Source organism: Aulonocara sp. 'chitande type north' Nkhata Bay, linkage group LG1 (assembly GCF_057382095.1).
Source record: "Aulonocara sp. 'chitande type north' Nkhata Bay isolate Kocher_YH1m ecotype deep benthic linkage group LG1, A_spYH_male_GT1.1, whole genome shotgun sequence".
NCBI classification, from domain to species: Eukaryota; Metazoa; Chordata; class Actinopteri; order Cichliformes; family Cichlidae; genus Aulonocara; species Aulonocara sp. 'chitande type north' Nkhata Bay.
This window is the reverse complement of record NC_141344.1, coordinates 18,893,815-18,916,338: the sequence shown is the minus strand read 5'-3', so window position 1 is coordinate 18,916,338 and position 22,524 is coordinate 18,893,815. Positions and strand designations below refer to the sequence as shown.

The following is a 22,524-nucleotide window of genomic DNA, read 5'->3' as shown; positions in this document are numbered from 1 at the left end:
TGCTGCCCTCAGCAAACACTTCAGTGCCTTCTGCGATGTGTGGTGCAAAAACACAGCTTAAATCTCTCTGTGGTGTGATGTAGATTTACAGGAATTTGCTCCCAAATTTCAGGAGAATTCATATTTATGACGCTGAGGTAAAGTAGAACAAAGTGATACATCAAATGGAACATAATGCTGGGCTGGCCGGTTCTAAAGCCAGGAGCCTAAATTAGCTGAATAAAATATCATGCAGTGACACCATCTTCTGTCTGACGCACAAATACTGCAACTTACCGTGAGGAAAATAGGTCACAGTACAAGAGTGAATTTCCCATTAATGAACACGACTCAAAGTAACTTTTTAAACTGCACATTCATCATTGAATTAGTTACGTTTGAAGCTTATACATTAAAGCACATCCCTACTGTGAGGAAAGAGAATTAAAATAAAAGCAGGATTTAACCGTTTCATGTACTTGAGGCTTGTTATCGGCCGCATTTTGTTTTGCCTCCTCCGTGGAAGTCTGTGTGATCACAGCCTCACAACAAGAGCAACACAAATATTGTTATTATTACTTCCTGAGTGCGCCCATTTTTTCTGTGCGGCTCTACATGGGACTAAAGCATGTGTTTTCTTTTTGTGCCGTCACAGGCCCACTAATGAGTCACCGAAGTGCAGTGATTGATAGACAGCACAATTCATTAGGTGCCTTAAAACATCAGTGAGAGATAGAAAATGTAAGAAAGCAACGCGAGTAAAGTGGCTTAATTACCGCAATCACCATCAATAATACGAATGTATATATGCAGACATCACTCAGTATATCCCCAATGCAATGAAAAATCAATCTCAAGAGTGGGAAAAAAAATCCCATCAATTCTGATTTAAATATTCGGCAAAGCTGCTCATTAGCATATCACACAGAGATGAGAAGGTGTAACTACAATTTCACTGCAGAGGAGGATCCATCTTCAGCACAACGCAGCTGATTCACTGAGGTAAGTCTTTATCTCCCAGGCCACACACCTCATCGGCAGTTCGGTAAAAACCTAAAATCCTGCAGCCATGCAACAAACTAGAAAAAGGACTTCCCCAAACAAATAGTATTATATTAATAAAGGAGAACAAATAGCAAACACTCTGGTGTGTCTGGGATCAGCCTTCGAGGAGCTTGGTCATTCAGAGGAGCTCAGCCGCTACTCCTACACATCAGAAGGAGCACTCAAAGAAATGATTCTTCACCCTCAATAAACATGATAATAATATAATGATAATTTTGATTAAAGACTGCAACTGAAATATATGAAAACAAAGGTTTGCTAATTCAAATAGTTCATTATTAAGGAAAACGTGTCTGCTATAAACTGAATGTATACCAGTCATTCCAGTAAATGTAACATTTTATGCTGTTTTTATGTAACAAAATTAAATGGAAAAGTTACTTGAAATAAAATTAAAGTCAGCATTTTAGACATAAATGTTTTTTGACTGAGCCAACTGAGGGGACCCAGGGTCCTCCTAGGTTTTGGGCATGTCCCATCTCGGAGGAGGCCCGTGCACATCCAGGACTGGAGAGATTAGACCTGTGAGACGGCCTAGGAAATGCCAAAGTCTCCTTAAACCCCCGTTAGTGACAGGAAATGGATGGATGGACGGATGAATCAAATACCAAACTGAAAACATCCAGCTCTCGGTGTTAACACACTGCAGAGACACTTTTGGAAGCTTTAACAGCTTTGGGTCTTCTTCTCTGTGTGGATATCACACTTTCAAATACAGCACTGCAGTTTGTCACTGGCACCTTTGCACAGGCTGTGAACAGGCATCATGAAGTCATTCCACAGATTTTAAAGCATCGCTCGAGTAGTGCCACGCGAGGCTTTTCACACACTTGTAGTGAAGCTACTCTACTCAGAATTTAAGAGTTTTTTTAATCATCACGCCACTCCAAAGTTTTTGGCACAGTGAAGCAGAAAAACTTTCATATCTAACAAATAATTTGGCTCTTCATGGTCCTATTGTACTACCATCGTGCTTCAGATGACAGATATGATTTCCTCTGTGCCCAGTTTCTGCTAAATATAGCACTTTTATGACTTTTTTTTTAGTTCACCTATTGTTGAGCCAGATCCAACAGTTGCTTTCCTCATGCTTTTCAGTCTTTTGCTGTTTTTCCATTCTCCGGGCTACTGCCATGTGCCTTTTATCAAGAGTGGCTGCTTTCTACTGTTTCTTCCACACAGACTAAATTTCGCAAGTGTTACCCTGGTACATTAACTTCTGGCACATTCTCTCACTGCATCTCAAGAGGGAACATATTTCTGTCAGTTTTCTCTTTAGGGTCTTGGTCTCCTTGTCTGCTTATTTCCCTTCTTATTTTGGGGCTGAGCACATCTCTGTTTTTAATTTCCCAACCTAGACTGCTGGTACTCACCAAGCAAGAACTGTCCAAGACACCTGTTTCCACTACTAGCTGTTACACAGCTACACTACAAAAGGTGGGAATTTGGTATTTTTGCTCAATAAGACTTCTGTAGATGTTTTCTATCATTTCATAACTTTAACCCACCAACCTCAGAGGGCATATACTTAAACTGCTTAAAAATGAATTCCACATGGTGTTTCCTGCAACAGCCAGAGTATAAAGCACAAAAGATGACAGACCACATGACTGAGAACCATGATTGTCTTCTCAACATCGTTAGGGCTTCATTATCCCTTCAATCATGTTTCAAAAGGCACAACTTTTACTCTAAAGGCGAACGTTCTCCGTTTCCTTTCATCCATCCAACCATCCATTTTTTACTATTTATCTGGGTTCAGGTCATGGGGGCATCAGTCTGAGCAGAGAAGCCCAGACTGTCTAACGGGCGTCTATAAAGCACCCCTCTTCGGGTGTTAATAAACAAAATTAATTTAAATAAAAGCAAACAATTTGTAGGTAAATGCTAAATACAATCTGCACATTAAACCAATAAAAATGTAACTCATGTTTAAAAGACTTTAAATTTTTCCTGCAAGTTTTAAACCAGTTCAGCGTCATCTGCCTAGAGCTAGTGGAGCAGAGTGTAAACAACAGTAGGTGCAGGAATTTTGCAGAAAAAAAAAGGCAAGCTGGCCAGTCATTCACAGCATGCCTCCTTATTGATCACAAGACTGCACCACAGTATAGCACTGCACTGTGCTGAGCCCCTTATTTTGATACTGTGAGAGGTAGTGACCTAAGCATCCCCAGGGATCAATTCAAAACCCTTGCCACAAAAACAGCCAATTAGCAAGCGTGCTTCACTGCCTCTCAGATGCATTCCAAGGGTCTCTTTTTTCCATCCACAAAATGAGTCAGTTTCCTTCGCTCCAAGGAAAGTCAAGACCATGAAAACAAACACATTATACAGTATGAGGAATTATGCTTAAAGCAAGTGAGCTTATCACACGCCAACTCAGTTAGTTTGTTTTTGCTGTGTCTGTGGATCTTTGCTCATACGCGTCATTATGTGATGACTCCCCATCATTTTTCTGGCTCCCAATGGGCCTTTGGGGGGTTACTACAGATGTAAGAACAACTGGTCAACATACAGCAAAAGTAACGTTATTTCGCTGGAATCTGTGCATTTTTGACTATTTGAGTAAACCCGATGTGTATTACGGTCGAATACATCAAAACATGATGAATAAAACTGAATCTTTAACTCCTAAACTCAAAACGTTTCTTTAAAAAAGGTTTAGTTGCAGCCAAGATTCAAAATTTTTTATGTGACTTTAGCATTTAAATGTAAATATTTTAATACAGCTTAATGCTGAATCCCTAGAGAAAGATGTGCACTACAGGAGTCAGACTCCGACGTGACTAAATGATAAACTGTCAGTAGGGTACTCTCGGCTACACGACGCTAATGTTTTAGCCTGTCTGGGTGCCTTGGAAGTAAAATTAGGCAGGCTCCATGGTTACTAATACATTCCTCTGGCAACCAGAGATGGTACAAGGACATGCCAGGCGTACACTCACTCCCTTTTCCCCCATACCTTTTAACACGCCTCCTTTTGTTTCCTTCACTTATGAGTTTGTGTACATCCATCCATCCAAATCTGTTTGATGCTTCCCAGCAGATTTTTTTAGACTGTAAATAAAAGCTGACTGGGTTAGAGGTTAGGGCAGTGTGTGTGTGTGTGTGTGTGTGTGTGTGTGTGTGTGTGTGTGTGTGTGTGTGTGTGTGTGTGTGTACACTGGTGGAGGATTTCTACAGCCCAGCATTAGAAACAACAGTAGGACAGAGGAAAATAATAGAGCCACAAAGCACCGAGGAAACATGACTCCCTCGCCCTGAGCTCAACATCAATTCTGCGCACAGCCTTGTCAGCGCCAACATTATTCAAAACAGCAAGAGCAAATGTTAATGAGTTCTTATTTGCATATTTATTTTTTTCTTTGTTGAAATGTCACTGATTATTATGTACTATGATGATAAATGCATCTGCTCACGCAGCCTGATGTGTAATTAGCCATTAGGTGGAATGAATAGATCAATTAAAGGCAAGGGACCAGGATTAAGGGAAATCAAACTGGGAAGAATGCAAGAAGGAGGAACAAAATAACACACTTGGCTCAGGGGGGGAGAAAAAACTATACTGCTTTTAGATGAGGCAAAAAATCCAGAAGGGGTTACTAATCAAGAGAAGGTGTCTAAATCAGCGAGATCAAAGATATTCCTCGTTTTATTGCGCTTTTTTTTTTACCCCTTAAGTATGACTTTGAAAATCAGGAGCAGCTAGCTTCTGCCCTTCGCTCCAGCTAACCAGTTTATTTTCCCCCTAAAATCCATCTCTCTGTATGAGAGGAGAGATGGGGATTTCCTGATTGTATTTATCCCCTCTCCCAGGATAATCAGGTGCCGTGGCTCGGTCTATTTGAATTTCTTCTAACTCGGTAAAAGGGAAAAAAGGGGGGGGTGTGGAGGTGGACAGGGGAAAATGTTTTCGCTTGGCCTTTGCCTTTTTCCAAGCCCAACTATTCTCCTGCCAGTGCTTGTTATTCACAAATGAGGAAAAAAATGCATTACTGCGGACCAGATGGGAACATTCCACATGACCAAACCAATCAATCACCTTGGTGGGACGCAGGTGTGACACAGCCGTGCAGCAACACACCATTTCACAGTCTATCAGGCACAAACACATGGTCACCAATCAATGGCACCCTGAGGACCCATGAGGAGGGGTGCTTCTCCGCAGCCTCACTGGTTCATAGCTGATGACTTCATAATCACACATCCATTCTCTCAGAGGAGAAAGGCAATGAGCTCCCTAATAACGTCTCCCACCATGTGAACACCAACACTGTAATGGATGCTGCTGTAGTGGGGACACTAACATGCTCCCCTGCATCTCGCATTCACGTGTGAGCTCAGCGCCATCATCTCTGTGAGGATGAGACAGAGCGCTGTCTGGGGAAACAAGAGCACATTTAACAAGCTGAAGAAATGTCCCCCAGCCGGCTATTAGAATCAAGTCAGTGTGTTGCATCAAAGTACAAGATTATGTTTGGTCTTAGATGCCAAACAACTGTTGAACAGCAAAACAACAGAGAGAGCTGGAGAGAGGTGAAGGACAAGGAAGGATACACACATGGGTTAGGAATGCTGATCCAGCTCCAAGCACTGTGGGAATATTTCCTTACGCAGATATACCCCTAAACCCCCCGAAAAGTCTTCAGAACAAAAGCCTCCACTAAATAAAACACCAAAAAAAAAGCCTGAAGGGGATAAATCTTTTGATGAGTACTCTGTGTGGATGGCACTGCACGAGGGCATAAATTGTAGTCACCATTTAAAAGAGGTTTGTTGATTTTCAAGTTGGAATTTTGTTGGTTTGTTTTGTTTTGTTTTTTACCTTCCCACCCCCGTTTTCATGGCAGTAAAGAGGAAAAAAAAGTCTCACAGAGCCATGCTTCGCTCTACACTTCCCACACTTCACACTCTCGGGGCTGTGCCAGCGCAGGAGAAAATGTCAGGCATTGTCAAGTGGGAGTAAAGGCGAAACAAATGTTTGCATTTTATTATCCAATTACAGTCCACTGCAGTCCAACAAGACGGGAGTGTAACATTATCTAGTGTTTTGTTTGCCAGCACTCCCAGCATGGACGCAGGACGCCTGGGCAAGCAGTTGTGACCGTGGAAAAAAATGGAGGCGGGAGTTAGAGGAGGGGTGGGCAAGAGAATTAACGAGCTACTGCCGGCCAGGCTTTCTGTGCCTCGTCTCGACAAGGACCCAACTTCTGAGGTGGTGGCCAATCGGTTTCCCTCCAATCGGCTATTGGAGGGAAACTACAAAGTTCACTCAAAACCTGACCTGTCCGTGTTGAAGAAATTGATGTGCGGGAACCAGGGGTCAATTTCATGCATTCTCCAGTTTAGCTGGTAGAGTTAGCAAAAAAGAAGATCTATGGATGAATTTGTCACCCATCTGTGCCCAACCTGGGTTCAAATACTGCTACCAAAGGGAATTTTATCAAAACTGGTCCAGACGTTTACGTGATGAATGCAAGAACAGCTCTACTGTTTTCAAGCTCTAATCTTTAGAGCTTGAAAACACGTTAGTCCGGAGTTACCTACCAAAGCTCTCAAGACATAGTTTCTTTGTTTTTGTTTTTTTCATGTGTTCTTTATTTGTGATGGCCAACATTTTTTATTAAATGTGCTACAGTGTGCGACAGGTGTGTACAGCAGCACGTGCTGACAGGTTAGATTATGAGCATGGGGATATTAATTTCAACTGGCCTCCACTGACAACAACAGGAGCTTAGCCCGAATGATCGAAAGACAACATCTGTAAATATCACCAGTACTAAAGTCAAAGGTGATGTTGTATAACATTTCAAAACTAAATAACACATATAAGGATCATGTGAAAAGTTTGCCTAACAATCTCATTTAACTCGTTGTACATCAAAGCTACAGACATATAACATTGCTATCAACAACGCAATGTGAAGCAATAAAGTCAGCAGACTTAAAGTGTTCCTCTAACATCATTTCTTCTGAATGAATCATTTCCCTTTTAGTGTTGTGCTTGTATTAAATAATCCCCCAACATTCCTCTTGGCATCAGCTGCAGGCAGAAAGAGACGAAAGCAACGAGAGAACGGGGGGAGGGGAGAGCGATGTGGGATATACGAGGAAACAAGTACAATGAGGAAGGATTTGGATTAATAAAAACTTCTTTTATGGGAAAGTTTTAACACAGAATTTGACTCTTTTGTTGTGCAAACATCTGCAAACACATGTGTGCAATTAAGTATCTTATAGCCTCGACCTTGCAATTTCAACATGATTAAGTATTACAAAAATGAACTAAAGTGACTGAAAGCAGCAGCATTAAGACACCTTTCCACTGCTGATAAATATAACTTTGGCACTCTAACCCCTGCAGCTGTCTCTCAGAGACTTATTATGTCATCATACCTTAGCTATACCACAACTCTTCTATCCTCTATGGAGAGACGGCCCTCGAGGCCTACTCAGACTACAGCTGATCCTCTGCAGCTGGTCAGCCTCACCAGTCACATGCTGGGGGCCGGGGCCTAAGGAAGCAAGGCAGGACGGCGCGGGGTAGGGCCGAGAGAAGCGAGGAGGCGGGGTGGGCTGGGATGCGTGGGGAGATGTGGGCGGCACGGGTAAGGAGGAACAGGATTTGGACCCTTTCAGCTCGTCTTCAGCTTTTCATGCTCCACTGACCGCAGTAATAGATAAGCACACCCTGCAGCTCTGCATAATGACCGGCTACAGCCACTAAACTGTACTACACACATCCCCTCGTTTTCCCTTCTCTCGTCTCTGCTTCATCACACACACACAGTCTATCTATGCCACATCACTTTTGATAAAGCAATACGTGTAAAACAATATTTGAGTCCATATTTTCTGCTCTTATTGTGAAAGCTTGTAGTAAACAGTGTCTGTGTGTATGTGAGAGAGTCTGGGTATGAAGAGGGAAAAGGGAGCAGGTTTGGCAGCACCTGTGACCCAAACTGCACTGCAAACCGAGTGCACACCTGAACAGCACCTGGCCACAATCACAGCCTGGGTATGAGGAGGGTCTCCTGTGGGACGGCGCATTAGCACATGACACCTGCCCCAGTAAAAACACACTGGGGATGCCAGTGTGAAGTGGGATTTGACACTTCAGGGAAAGCCTTGAGGAACAATTAGACATGAAAAGGCAAAAGTCTGGAAGGGATGAATTCTTTCTCAGTGCGAAACACTAATCAGTGCAAAAAAGAAAACACTGTTGTGTCTTCTTTGTACTTTAAAAATACAATCAAAATGTTAAGTTCGACTGGTTACAAAGAAACAATATCACAAATTTTGCTACTAGCTAACATGACTTCTGTTTTACCAGCAGCATGCTGTTCCCATGTAAAATCTCTAAAGGGTAATTTCATATACAATCATGTAAAAATAAAATAAGCTGACACCTGCAGAATCACCTTTTTTTTTTAAAATTATCACAGACATGCTAATTTTCTAAAATGTTTGAAGTTAGCAAACTACAATAATATGTTGTGTTGGTTTTAAAATTTTGAGCTTTTCCCTTTTTTCTTCCAACATATTTGAACCCTTTTTGAACCCATTTTTTCAATCTTTAACTTCTTAAGCACAGGATATATCCACATTAAATTTCCAGGGCTGAAAAACACATTTAAGCTCATTACAAACTGCAAGCAAACCAATTCCACCCACTCGAAGTGTCACAATCTAGAGCCAAAATTTTATTTTCATCCAGCATCTTTTTTCTTCTTTTTTTCCCCAACCGACTTCAAGCATCTATCATGGGGCAGATCACAGTTTCGACAGCAAAACTGCACCAATTTAATATCTAAGATCTGGAGTAACAGAACCGAGCACCGGTAAACTGGATATTTGATCTATTATTATTTATTCATTATTGTAGGGTCCTTACCTTTCAATATAAAGCGCCTTGAGGTGACTGCTGTCAAGATTTGGCGCTATATAAATAAAACTGAACTGAACTGAATCTGCTGTGTCACATTGAAAAGTGGAAAACTTTAAAGGTTTATAATATCACGTGGGAAAAGTGGCTGTTGAAATCAAGTCATATCATATAAAATCTCCTTTTTTATCTATATTTATCATCAGGCTCATCCTTCAGCTCTGATTTTCTCTGTGTTACAGTTTTCTAATATCCTCATATTTTGATAGAAGCCTTCAGTGCTTGACTGAAAATGAAAGTTTTTTTCTGATAGTGTTACGAGCTCTTGCTCTGTGGGTTTATACTGTCATCCTGCTTCTATCGGAGGCGATTTGTAATCTCGGAATTTAATGCTTGTCTTTTTCATCTACACCGATCAGGCACAACATTATGACCACTGACGGGTGATGAGAATAACATCAAGTATCTCTTCATCATGGCACCTGTTAGTAGGTGGGACATTTTCAACATTTTCTCCTCAGAGTTGATGAGCTAGAAGGATGAAATATGTCCAAGCGTAAGGATTTAAGTGACTTTGGCAAGGGCCAAATTATGATGACTAAACGACTGGGTCCTCTACAAAACTGCAGTGGTCACTATCTAAAAGTGATCCAAGGAAGAAATGGTGCTGAACCAGCAATCGAGCATCTGTGGGATGTGCTGGACAAGCAAGTCCGATCTATGGAGGACCCACCACAAACCTTACAGGACTTAAAGGATCTGTGGCTAACATCTTGGTGCAGATACCACAGCCAGCCTGTAGGGGTGTAGTGGACTCCGTGCCTCGACAGGTTGGGGCTGTTTTGGCAGCAGAAGCGGGGACCAACACAATATTCTGCACGTGGTCATAATGTTATGCCGGATCAGTGTATATTTCTATCATGAAGGACCTACCAACTTTACGAAGCCTGGGCAGAAATCTTCATTGTTACCATGTAGAACTTGTATCAGTACTCATGGGATGATCCTGTACTGAACTGCATCTAACAACGAGCTTCCACTGAATAGAACAAAAATAAAGAGCTACCATGAAAGCAACAAGAAGCTGTCAAACAATCATTTTAGAAGTTATAGTCTTCAAAAAAAAATGTTAGCTAGCACTTAAATCCATCACACTAAAAGAAAGCTACTTTCGGCTGCTGCCTTGTTCACAACTGTTACCACAGCAGGTACCTCCCTTCTCTTTGAAGTGGCAGAGGTCATCTACTGATTGGAAGGTGGAAGATGGTTAGATTCCTGGCTGCTTCAGTCTGCATGCTAAAAGTATCTTTGTTGTATCCATCAGCGTGTGAATGTTAGATAGAAAGCACAACAAACAACTATGCATTTTTACAAATATTAAATACAAAAATATGTGAAGTCCTATAAGTTTACAGCAGGATGAAACAAAAGAGGAGAGCAATAACTGCCAGGTCATCATGTGAAAGTCACGTGCGTGCAGACCGGCAGGACGGAGCACGCGGCCTTATGCATGCGGCTTTATGCATGCGTCGATGACAGTATTAAGCTGATTAATTGTCATGCAGGGCTAAAGCCGTATGAGTAATATACATGAAGCACACCAGAGAAACGTGAGTGGAGAAACTACAACTCAGCAGTTGTGATATCACGCCTCGGACACATGGCCGGAGAGAACTGATGCTAAAGCGGTCCACAGAGTCACAGCGAGATCCCACATAAAGCCCAGCTCACAATAAACACGGGCATGCCTTTGGCACTTCGTTTTGAAATGAATGCTTCAGTATATGTGGGTGTTGGTGTGTGGAGAGTAAAATCAAAATAAACACATAGAAATCCAGACGATTTTTATTTGACCTTGTTCGTATTGACAAACTTGCAACTACAACTGTGATTCTTTTATGTTTCCCACTCTCCAATCACAGGCCGTGCCTTTAAATCCAAGCCAAGGCCACCCTGAATGGAAAAAAGACCTTAAAGCACAAGAAAGAGAAAGACTGTTGTGAATTAACATAGCTTGTAATTTTAGCCTGAAAAGCATTAAACAAATAAAAGAACAATAGGGAGGCCTGGAGTATTTTTATTATTCCTTTGAAGTCCCTATAATACATTTCCCCTACGTTATTTTTAAACTGACAAATGACAGCTGTGAATAGCTTCAGTTCTGTCCTACTAATTTTGTGACTTTAAAGCTATTTATCTAAAGTTGCCACACTTAATGAAAAACAGCATTAGTCCATTGAGTAAATAACAGCAAAAAGGCAAACACTAAGCAGTGCAGACTCGAAACACAAAGAAAAATAAAGGGGCAGAGTGCAGCTCTTTCAGTTTTAGCTCATCGCCTCTGGTAATTGCCCAGAATTGCTTGAAATCAGCCTCCCCTACTGACTTTCCCATATTGAGCTTACATCACAAGGAAAAAAAAATCTCTGCTGGTAATTAGACGAAACCATTCCTTGTCAGGGCTGTGAACTGTTGGCAATCCATGTGGCTAAACATTTAGAAAGAGCAAATGAGAACCGGCCATCCACTGCAGGGCGAGCAGAAGACCTGAAGTGAAGTGCCACGATGAAAGAAACATAAATGAATAAAGGTGAAGACTCCCTCACACACTCTTCTAAGCTGCTTTTCCTCTGACAAAAAGCTAAAATGCAGCGTCTCTTTACTGTTTACAGACTGAGAATTGTTTTCAATCCAGAGACGATTCTGAAATTAATCGTCGCACTAAGAAATCGATTTAAATCCTAGGATTGCCAAATGTTGCTAGCTCTGATACTATTACTTATGCAACAAAGTACGAAAATCTAATCCATGCTAACAGAGCTTTCACGGAATCAGTTTTCCAATCACAGCAATTAATCATTAAGTAAATAGTCCATGCATCTACGTGACTGCCAATAATTCCTATCAGATCACACGATGTGCTATGAATGCTCTGACTAAGTCTGTCCAAGTGTAGCCTGTGTACTTAATACATGTTATGAGTGGCTGAGTCACACAGACTCACATGGCTGAGGCTCTACACATGAACAATGTGGCTGCCACCTGTCGGGCAGTACGACGTGGATGGCGTGACGGCGAGTAAGAGGATTTTAGCATGAGTGAAGCCCGTAGTCTGCCCTAACTCGAACCCGGCCCCCCCTTTAGGACAGCAGCATCACATGATCATTAGGCACTCAGAGGCTCCCCAGCGCTAAACCAAAATGCCCGTTCTTCAACTTCAATCATTCCCGATTAGGCGGGAAAAAAACCCTGTGATTTGGAAAAAAAGTTTGCTAAATTTCTGTTTTAAAATGAATGATAAAAATAACAGAACAAACCACTTCCTGCATCTATATGTTACCCATAATAACTTACAGCCTCACCTCTCTCCTGCCCTGTTAAGAACATGGAACCTATGCCTTCTCGAAATGAAACTTAACGGAAAAAAATATACAGATTACTGAGAGTTACATGATTCTGAAACACTGAAAACACTGATAGATTATGTTGTACAACCCTGCAGTAATAATGAACAGTAATAACAGGAACAGTTATGTATGTGTTGTGGCTTGTAGGAGTAGTTTACAGGTGCAGAGGTCTACTGTGCATTTGCAGTGTGCAGTTTTCTTGTGCAGATTTTTTCTTCCTAATGCAGGAAGTATAAATGTTGCAAAACTGAAAAGAGAATTTGGTTAATAAAATACTTTTAGTTTCTGAATCCCAATATCATCATGCTCTAGAAACTACACATTCAAGCACTTTCTCTAGATTTAATCTTAACCACATGCAAATTCTAATATAAAAATTTCAAACACTGTATATTCATTGTCTGTCTCGCTTATCTTCTGATGCACACAATTACTTTTATTCCCGAGTTTGGTTGGCAGATGTCAGAAACAGTAGCAGCTTATTTCGCACAGGCTGTGGATTTTACAGAAATGTGAGCAGTGTGCACTTTTGCTTACAGTAAAAAAGAAAGTGCTCTATTAGAGCTAAAAAGCACTATATGAGTGCATACGGTTAATTGTAGTGATCTTTAAATAAATACAAATTAAATCTTTAGCTTTTATCCAAGTAGCAGTATGACTTCCCAATTAATGGGCAACAGGAAAGCAGATGGGGGCATAGGACATGAAAGATATTTTAGTTGGTATTTTTGCCAAGGGAAATTTCCAAGCAGCTTTTCTCATACAAGCGTGGTTTAGATCTACTGTGTTGATAAACTAGACTAAACAAGTCCATGTAAACATGGAAATGTCATTAAGAGTTATGGACTGGGAGCTTCCGATTAGGAACAATACACTGACTGAGAGGCAGGAAATATGAAGCGGTCCTCAGGGCCCTAACACACCACAGCTACTGCTGACCAGCTCTGGGTCGTTTTCAGATGTCTGCAGCCATTCACTGGGCACAGTTTGTCTGACGGTACAGCAACGGTTTCACTGACTGAAACTCAAAATGACAAATTAATGGTAGAGGACTTGACTTGAGACAAATTACCTCTTCAGATCCTCTACCAAATTAGTTTCCAAGTTTATTCTCCACGTTTCACATTGGCAATGATTGGTATTCAGATTACAGACTAATCAATGTGATCTTAACCCAACATCATATCTTGAGGATCTGAGTGTATATGCCTATAGTCTGACCACTTTCTCATCATCTCATTGCTGAATTTCAGAAACTTGATGGAAAAATCATCTGCTGTATTCTGCGAGATGTTTCCTGGCTTAAAATAGTTCATTTAACAGCTCAGAAACTGCTGCGAATGCCTTGAAGTTTACAGATCTACAACATATGCTCAGATTCAAGAAACTTCAGCAACACTGGAGTCCCTGTCTGAAGCCCTCATGCAAAAAACAACCCAGTTTCTCCAATGTTTCTCGGGTTTGTTGGGTTTTTCTGTATCTATGAAGCGCCTTGAGGCGACTTTTGTTGTGATTTGGTGCTATATAAATAGTGTTTATATAAAGGAGTTATACAGGAGGAATAAAAAAGAAAAGTCATGTCATGAATATCAGTAGAACAGTACAATTAATCTTGTCCTCAGCTTTACTGTTTTATTTATTTGATATACAGAATACAGTGTATAAATATAATATATATGAATACAAACATTTTACACACACACACACAAAATACACACATATCATTACAAAACATAAATACAAATAAAATAAAACAAACAGTAAAAAAAACAATTAATATTCGACTTCTAAGCTCTGTTAATAAAATAATACAATATTTGGTGCTAGGGCTGCCACAAGCGATTATTTTGATAGTCGACTGGTCACCGATTTTTTTTGCGATTAGTCGACTAATCAGATCATGCATCCGTTGGACGTAAAATGTACAGCTTAAAACACCAGCATGCATCTGCTCTTATCTATCATTAGCTTACAGCTTTAAATTTTTAAGGTATGCTCCAACTAAAAATAAAGACAAGATGATAGTTTATTAAATTTTAATGAAATTTGCAGATTGTTTCAGTGGAGTTTAATAAACTCAGCCATCTGCACCTTGCTATCTAAAATATAACAGGACACTGGAGTATATTCTCGAGCATCTCACACTTCTGATAATCAGCTGTCTGCTTGACATTTATTCAGCGGTATAAAAACTATAACTTTAATCTCAGCCAAACTGATTTACTCAGGAACAAATAAAATACTGAAAAAAGCCAAACAATAACATTTTTAAGTTATCTAAGTGACTTATATATGTTTAACCTGAGTAGTGAAAGACGGCGGTGGGTTTGAAAACGATTTGCCGGGAGTCCGGTGTTCTCACGGCTCTAGTGAGCCTTGAACCCCGGCTAGCTATCGAGCTAGTGGGTAACAGACGTCTCTGAAAACATCGGAGCGCTTTTGAAAATATGTGGTGTCTTGATAAACTGAGCAGATATTTGAAGTTTACACAGCTACATTCTCACCTGAAAATATGTTAAACGTTTATTTTGTGACCCAGAAAGAATAATAAGAGTAATATTAAAACTAACTAGCTGCCGCCATTGTTGGAAACTGAGCAGGGCCGTGCTATGAATTCTGGGATAGGTTGGGCCATGAAGTATACACCCGACCCATCCTTCAAATCTGGGGAAATGAAGGACGCATTTCTCGGCCGCATTTGTCGGAGTCTTCGAATTTGTACAGGCTTCGTCGTGTTGCTGTAACGTAATCGGCCTACAAATGCGTTCACAGGAGGATGCGCTTACTGAATTCGGACACAGCTACGATACCGGACACTGCTTCTTCTTCTTCAGGGTTTAACGGCAGCTGGCATCCTTGTACATGCAGTGCTGCCATCTTCTGTTTCAGTCCATTATTACACTCTTAAATCCTACTACTTATTCCTGCGTCTTTTGGGATCTTACAAAGCTTCAAACGACGCGTCGACTATTAAATTAGTCATCGACGATTTTGAAAGTCAACGTAATCGTGACTAGTCGACTAATTGTGGCAGCCCTATTTGGTGCACAAATGAGTCTGCTGTGAGGAATGACACCTGTTATTTTAGCTTTAAGTGACAGGTTATCTTTTTCTCCAACTGTCGGTAGTGTTGCTGCATGTAGCAAGAGACTCCCAGCAGTTAACAGACATTTATGAAACTTGGTTAGCTAGCATTACCCAACATTCTGTTCTGTGGCATACAGTTAAAAACAGTTTCTCAAATTATGTTTATTATTATGCTATGATGTCTGCCCTTTTTAAGATGGTTTGTTGCGGGTTTTTAACTATGTAATTTTTTTTGCATCACATGATTAGAACATGAGTAAGAAGGGCACACATTATAATAGAGATCTCATCCAAATACACTCCACAGCACTCCTAATAGCCAAAAATACATTAAATATAAACCTGCACATAAGTCACAGTAGGCATTTTGTCTGTTCACTGGTGTTGTGGTACTTTTACTTTTCTTCAATCCCCCTCAAGTCTCCATTTTAACTGCATCTCAACCATTTAATCTCCAATGTATTATAGTGGCGTAAAAAGCCTAACTTCATGAAAATGATGTCACTGCACAAATATTTACAGCCCCAACCATATATTTCACTACTACATAGTTGTTCTATCCTGTGCATTAATGAGGAATAACCTTTCAGACATGGCTTAATGAGGGTGCTGAAAACTATAAATCTGCGCAGATATTACTTCTGGAAAAACAATTTAATAAGACCACAGTCATCCTGAATTCCCATCCTGAGATAAGCGCAGGCAATTCCAAGTTTACAATCATGTTGCCCAACTCTGACATATCATTGCGACAGATCACATCCATATTCTGAAGCTGGTGAGCACAATTACACACACACAGTGGCAATGGGTGGGGAAGCAGTCATGTGATCAATTGCAGGAAAGATAATAATTTGTTTCATTCAGTAGCGCCCTAACCGCTGTGCTTGGAAACCAGTCTCCAGGGCCATTACATAATGGGCTAAGCTGTAGTTAGCCATAAAACTGTCGAGTGGTTACACATCACAACGATGCCAGGCCAAAGAGCTGCACACAGCTTTTAACCGCTACAATAGCAGAGCATATTGTAAGCCAGTAACACTATGTCTTTTAAAAAGTGATGACAGAGTATTAAAACTCAAAGTACGATGTGTTTGGGGAAAGTGCGTCCACCTGCTTGTGATTAAATTGATGCTAATAATAGGAATGCAGAGTAAGTCACAAAAAAAAAACTTGGAGAATAAAAGCCAAGAAACACTACAGTAAAGGTCCAGAAATCTAACTAACTAGTAAAATGAAAGCCAAACAAATGCAAATAAATAAATATATATCTTTTGTATGAGCAAACCAGATTGAGCTAAAGGAAACGCAGCACCTGAAAAATCCAAAGGCAAGCACAGCAACAATCCCAAATGAACACAACTGTATGATCTACTTTCAGTTTAAAAGCTTGTTTCTGTTTCACAGTGGGGTCTTTGATACAACAGTCTGTTTAACCCTACACCCAAACAATACATAACTGTGCTGCTGCTGGAAGCTGCTGAGGGCGGTTTTGATGTCTAGGACACAGCTTCTTATGACGGAAACCTATACTGATGGTGTGACTCCTAGCCTGGGGGAGGGTCATCTCAGGAGGAGGAAGAGGGAGATGTGGAAAGGGGAGGGGGATTAAAGAGAGGAAATAAAGACATGAGGGGCGAGAAGAAAATTGTCCTGTAGCCTGCAAGCCTTTCAGTCCTGCTGCCTCCAGTAAATGATGTGCCTTAATCTCAATCAGTTTTTTTTAGGATGTCTTTCCACCACCAAAGGGCATATGAGGGTGAGTTGAAAGGAGTCACTTACTTACCCATTATGTTTGAGTTCATAAAAGGTGTTGGGGACAATCCTTCATGGGACACTAATCGACTGTCACTCAAATGATCGCTGTAATGAGGGCTGTCTGCGAAGCCCTGAGGGAAGAGATCAGAATATTAAGCACATTAGTAGGCAACTTTGATAATTGTGTGCTATAGCGTACTCCTAATTAGCAAGGCGAGAACACAATTGATGCCAATAAAATCTGCAAGAGAAGCCCAAAAATTTGAAGAGAAAGATGGTTCACATTAATAACACTGGTTCATATTTAAACCCCCAGTATCTGCCATAAAAAATACAAGAACTCTATACATGTTTTAGTAACCTCTCATAACAAGCTGCTATGTGCATTGCATTTTGTGATCTACTGGAAATTACCATAGTAAGGAAGGCTACACGAAATCGGTCAAGAAGAGGATGTTTTAGTAGCTAGCAGAAAACTACTAGCTAAGTGGTAGTGAAACTGTAAAAAGTATCAAGTAAATTGGAAAAGTAGAACTTCTGAAGTAAAAACTGTATTACCTCTCAACAAATAGTTGGCATCCTCCATGTAAACTACATGCACCATTCAAATGCTACTGACCAAAGCAATCACAACAAGGCCTTTGGTCCAGCATCGCGTACTTCTTTACGACCAGTCTCACTTAACGACAAGTCTGGCACACATTTTTCCACTAGCAACCAGTGACAACCAAAAGGTCCCTGTAAGACTGAGGCCTTACTGGTCCTGGGCCATCAGGCTGTTATATTAACCCAAGAGATTTTATCATGTTTTACCATTATTTTATGTACAGGGTGGGCCATTTATATGGATACACCGTACTAACATGGGAATGGTTGGTGATATTAAAGTCCTGTTTGTGGCACATTAGTATATGTGAGGGGGCAAACTCCTCAAGATGGGTGGTGACCATGGTGGCCATTTAGAAGTCGGCCATCTTGGATACAACTTTTGTTTTTTCAATAGGAAGAGGGCCATGTAACACATCAAACTTATTGGTAATGTCACAAGAAAAACAATGGTGTGCTTGGTTTCAACATACCTTTATTCTTTCATGAGTTATTTACAAGTTTCTCTTTGTTCACAGCCATTGACATGTCGAAGAGGTTAACACGTGAGAAGCGGATCGAAAGTGTGTTGATATCTGGTGAACGCAGTAACCGGGTCATTGCAGCAGATTTCAATGCAAAACACCCTACGAGACCACCCATCTCCCATGCTACAGTTAGCAAACTGCTTGCTAAGTTTCATGAAACTGGTTCAGTGTTGGATTTGCCAAAATGTGGACACAAGAAAACTGTCACTAATGAAGAAACATCAGTGGCTGTCCTAGCTTCATTCAGCAAGAGCCCACAGCGTAGCACTCGCCGCATGTCACTGGAGAGTGGCATTAGTCGAACATCCCTTCGGCGGATATTAGCTACTCACAAATAATAATAATAATAATAATGGATACTTTATTGATCCCCATGGGGAAATTACTTGTTTTTCTCTGCATTTGACCCATTCACTCAGTGAAGCAGTGGGCAGCCCACTAAGCAGGCGCCCGGGGAGCAGTGTGTAGGGACGGTACCTTGCTCAGGGGTACCTCAGGGTAGCCGTTAAGTGGATTCGAACCACCGACCTTCCGATCATGGGGCGACCACTTTACCTACTGAGCTATCCCTGCCCCAATGGCACCCTTACAAACTCCAGCTACTGCAGCATCTCAACGAGGATGACCCAGATTGGCGCACAGAATTTGCAGAATGGGCAAAAAATTTGAACAGGACCCTCAGTTCACGCAGAAGATTTTCTTCAGTGATGAGGCAAACTTTTATGTGAATGGTGAAGTTAACAAACAAAACCACAGCTATTGGTCTGACACTAACCCACATTGGATGGATCCCTCCAAGACTGCTGGAACAACAAAAGTGATGGTTTGGTGTGGTATATGGGCTACAACGATAGTGGGTCCATTCTTCATCAATGGAAACCTCAAGGCCACTGGATATTTGAAATTGCTACATGATGATGTGTTTCCCTCTTTATGCACTGAAGCTGGCACGTTCCCTGAGTTTTTCCAGCAAGATGGTGCACTACCACATTATGGGTGCCAGGTCCGAGCTAGATGAACAGTTTCCTGGAAAGTGGATTGGTCATCGTGGGCCAGTTGAATGGCCCCCAAGGTCTCCCGATCTGACCCCCTTAGACTTTTATCTTTGGGGTCATCTGAAGGCAATTGTCTATGGTGTGAAGATACGAGATGTGCAGCACCTAAAACTACGGATAGTGGATGCCTGTGCTAGCATTTCTCCTGCAGTGTTGCTATCAGTGTGTGAAGAGTGGGAGAAGAGGGTTGCATTGACAATCCAACACAATGGGCAGCACATTGAACACATTTTATAAGTGGTCAGAAACTTGTAAATAACTCATGAAAGAATAAAGTTACGTTGAAACCAAGCACACTACTGTTTTTCTTGTGACATTACCAATAAGTTTGATGTGTCACATGGCCCTCTTTCTATTGAAAAAACAAAAGTTGTATCCAAGATGGCCGACTTCTAAATGGCCACCATGGTCACCACCCATCTTGAGGAGTTTGCCCCCTCACATATACTAATGTGCCACAAACAGGACTTTGATATCACCAACCATTCCCATGTTATTATGGTGTATTCATATAAATGGCCCACCCTGTACAATAAAATATATCATGCAAACGGAATTCAAAACCAAACTCTTTAACCCTCTAACACCAAGTGTGTCATATATGATACATACTTTTTTTCCCCTCGCCTAAAAATAAGAAAACATAAGAATTTGCACAATAAATTTTTAAGCAATAAATTGCACATAAATGTCAGATATAGCAAAAATTATACAAATGAAAATTCATACATGGAACTTCATATTTCCTCTCTTGTCTTTTTATTTGATTCAAGTTTCAATAAATACTCCAGTGTTGTTGGGGGGGGGGGGGTTGGCAATTATTTCTTAGTTCAGGCTTTACATGGTTAAAACAGGTCTCCAAATTCCACAAACAGGCCACCGACTTTCTCAGTATAAGAATTCTGTGCTGTCATCTTAAACCCAACAACTCTTTACCTTAAATGTATCTATAGTTCTATAAAATCAAAACGTATAAATCCAGTTTCTTAAAGTATTCTGTCTTATTCAGTCGTTTTGTGCAAGTCATAAAAGGTCTGTATACCATTTCATGCTTGCAGATGGTGTTGTTTAACAGAAGAGGAAGAAACACAGAGATGCAATCCTCCACCATTTCCAGGTACCTGCAGCTTAAAAAAATTGCCTTTTTTTCTCCTGCAGCTTAACAGTGCCTTTTCATGACAGTTATCAGCTTCAGGAGCTCAGGTCTAAATATCGGTCACAGTATGGTTTTTGAAAACTTGGGGTCCCATGTAATAAAAGATGCTTCGTTACAGTGCTAATCCCAAGTCCTGTGAAAATCCTCCTGTGCTCCAGTAAAATACATCTTCCCAAACTACATTAACTCCCACCAGAGGGACCGAGCAGCAGTGGGCTTGCATTTGTATGGAGCTATTTTCACCAACTCATACCCATTGCATTCAACATACAGTTTAAAAAAAAAAAAGAAGTAAATCTTATTATCCATCTTTTCTTGTGAGTGGATGGAGTAATTTCAAAGGCAGTGGAGTGTTGTGCTGTGTCGAGGGAATCCTCAGAGATTCCCTATTGTGCTCCTGCCAGGCCGCGCTCACTGTTAATCACACCATGAACCGACTCAATAACAACAACAGCCCCGTGAGAAGCTCTAGCACACATACACAGACTTACACATACGGAAAGCATTCCTTCTCATATACAAGTAAAAAGCATCAACCTGACCACTCTCTGCAAGGTTGCTGACCAAACTATGAAATACTGAGCTATGGTCAGCAGACAGTGAAAACAATGGTTAAACAACAAAAATAGATTCTAATCATAAACATAAACATAAACATAAAACCATATGAAAAGCTCTACTTTTTTCTTCCTTTTTAAAATTTGTGCAAATATCAAGAAGAAGAAAAAATGTGTGGTTTCACAGAGACTTATAGGTTGAACTATTTCTTGGCTGGGAACACACCAACTTTCAACAGTCTCTGCTTGTTGCCTGGCAAAAACTGCTCATGGCCAGAAAACAATCTGACAAAAGTTGATATCAGACCAAATTGTCAGCTCGTTAAAACTGTTTTCATCCTCAGTCTTACTGCATCTACTCCAAACAGTTTCCAGGGGAGAGGGGATTTGGTTTTCCCTCGTCGATCACTAGAGACCAATATATCTGCCTGAATCTAACATGAGGTTAAGTCACTATGCCAACATACTAGTTTAGCCAGGACTTTAAAAGTGTGGCAAAGAAAAAAACAGTTCAGTAGCCATGCCTCATGGGTGAAGAAAATAAGTGAGCACTGGCAATTTAAAATTTCACTTCACGAGCACTTAGCTTGGCAACAAGTAGCAAATTGTACTTCCACTAATGGCCATTTGAGGCTGGCTTCAAAAGCGAGCTATTCCCCACAGACTCTCTGGCTAAAATGCCAAACTTCAGCTATGAAACAAACACGTTTAGAGCCTGATACAAACAAATAAGTTTTAAGGTTTTAAGGATAGATTCCCCCCTTTGTAACAACTGCAACAAATCCATTTGGATTTTATGAAGAAGTGAAGTTAATGAAGACATTATGATGTCCAATATTTGGAATCACTGAGCTGGACCTCTCACTAACGCCTGCCTTGTTGGCGTCTTTTTAATTTAATTAAAAAGACAAACAATAAGGCCAGCTGTGAGGCACAGCATAAGCAAGAAGTTTATGCTCGAGTTTTGCTGAATGAAATTCTAGTTTGTTTTTGTTTGTAAGTTATATGAATGCAAGGTGCACCCATAAACAACTCCAGGAGGGGCCAGTGGATGATGACAGGACTACATCCATATTTTATATACATTCTATGACTGACAGTAGTGTTAATCCTGCCCATGATGCTGACTGGGAATTTGTTGCTTACTTTTCCACTGAAAACTTGCAGTTTTATGTCCAACCACCTAAGGAATGAGTCTCATGGAGCAGATGGATTTAAAGGTCTGAAGCCAAGCCAAACCTGACACAAAATCTAATGTAAAATTTCAATTTTTTTGTTGTTAAAATTCACAACATTTTACTAAACTTTAGAGCAATATCCCCCTGTTTTCACCCTTAAAGGTGAAAAGATATCTTTAACATACAGTGTTGTACAAACCTTTGCATTCAACTCCATACAGTGTATATATGTATATACATTTAAAAATATTCATGTATGTATGT

At 40.6% G+C, this 22,524-nt stretch overlaps 1 protein-coding gene across 6 annotated transcripts in view; it reads right to left on the bottom strand.

Annotated features, from left to right (window-relative positions):
• The window catches only part of tcf12 (transcription factor 12), a 116,743-nt gene that overhangs the window by 43,318 nt on the left and 50,901 nt on the right, over positions 1-22,524 (bottom strand). For all 6 annotated transcript variants that reach the window (XM_086287000.1, XM_086286994.1, XM_086287007.1 and 3 more), the window contains exon 5: positions 17,210-17,312. In XM_086287000.1, the coding sequence (XP_086143126.1) occupies positions 17,210-17,312 (103 nt within the window). The remainder of the gene's footprint in view (positions 1-17,209; positions 17,313-22,524) is intronic.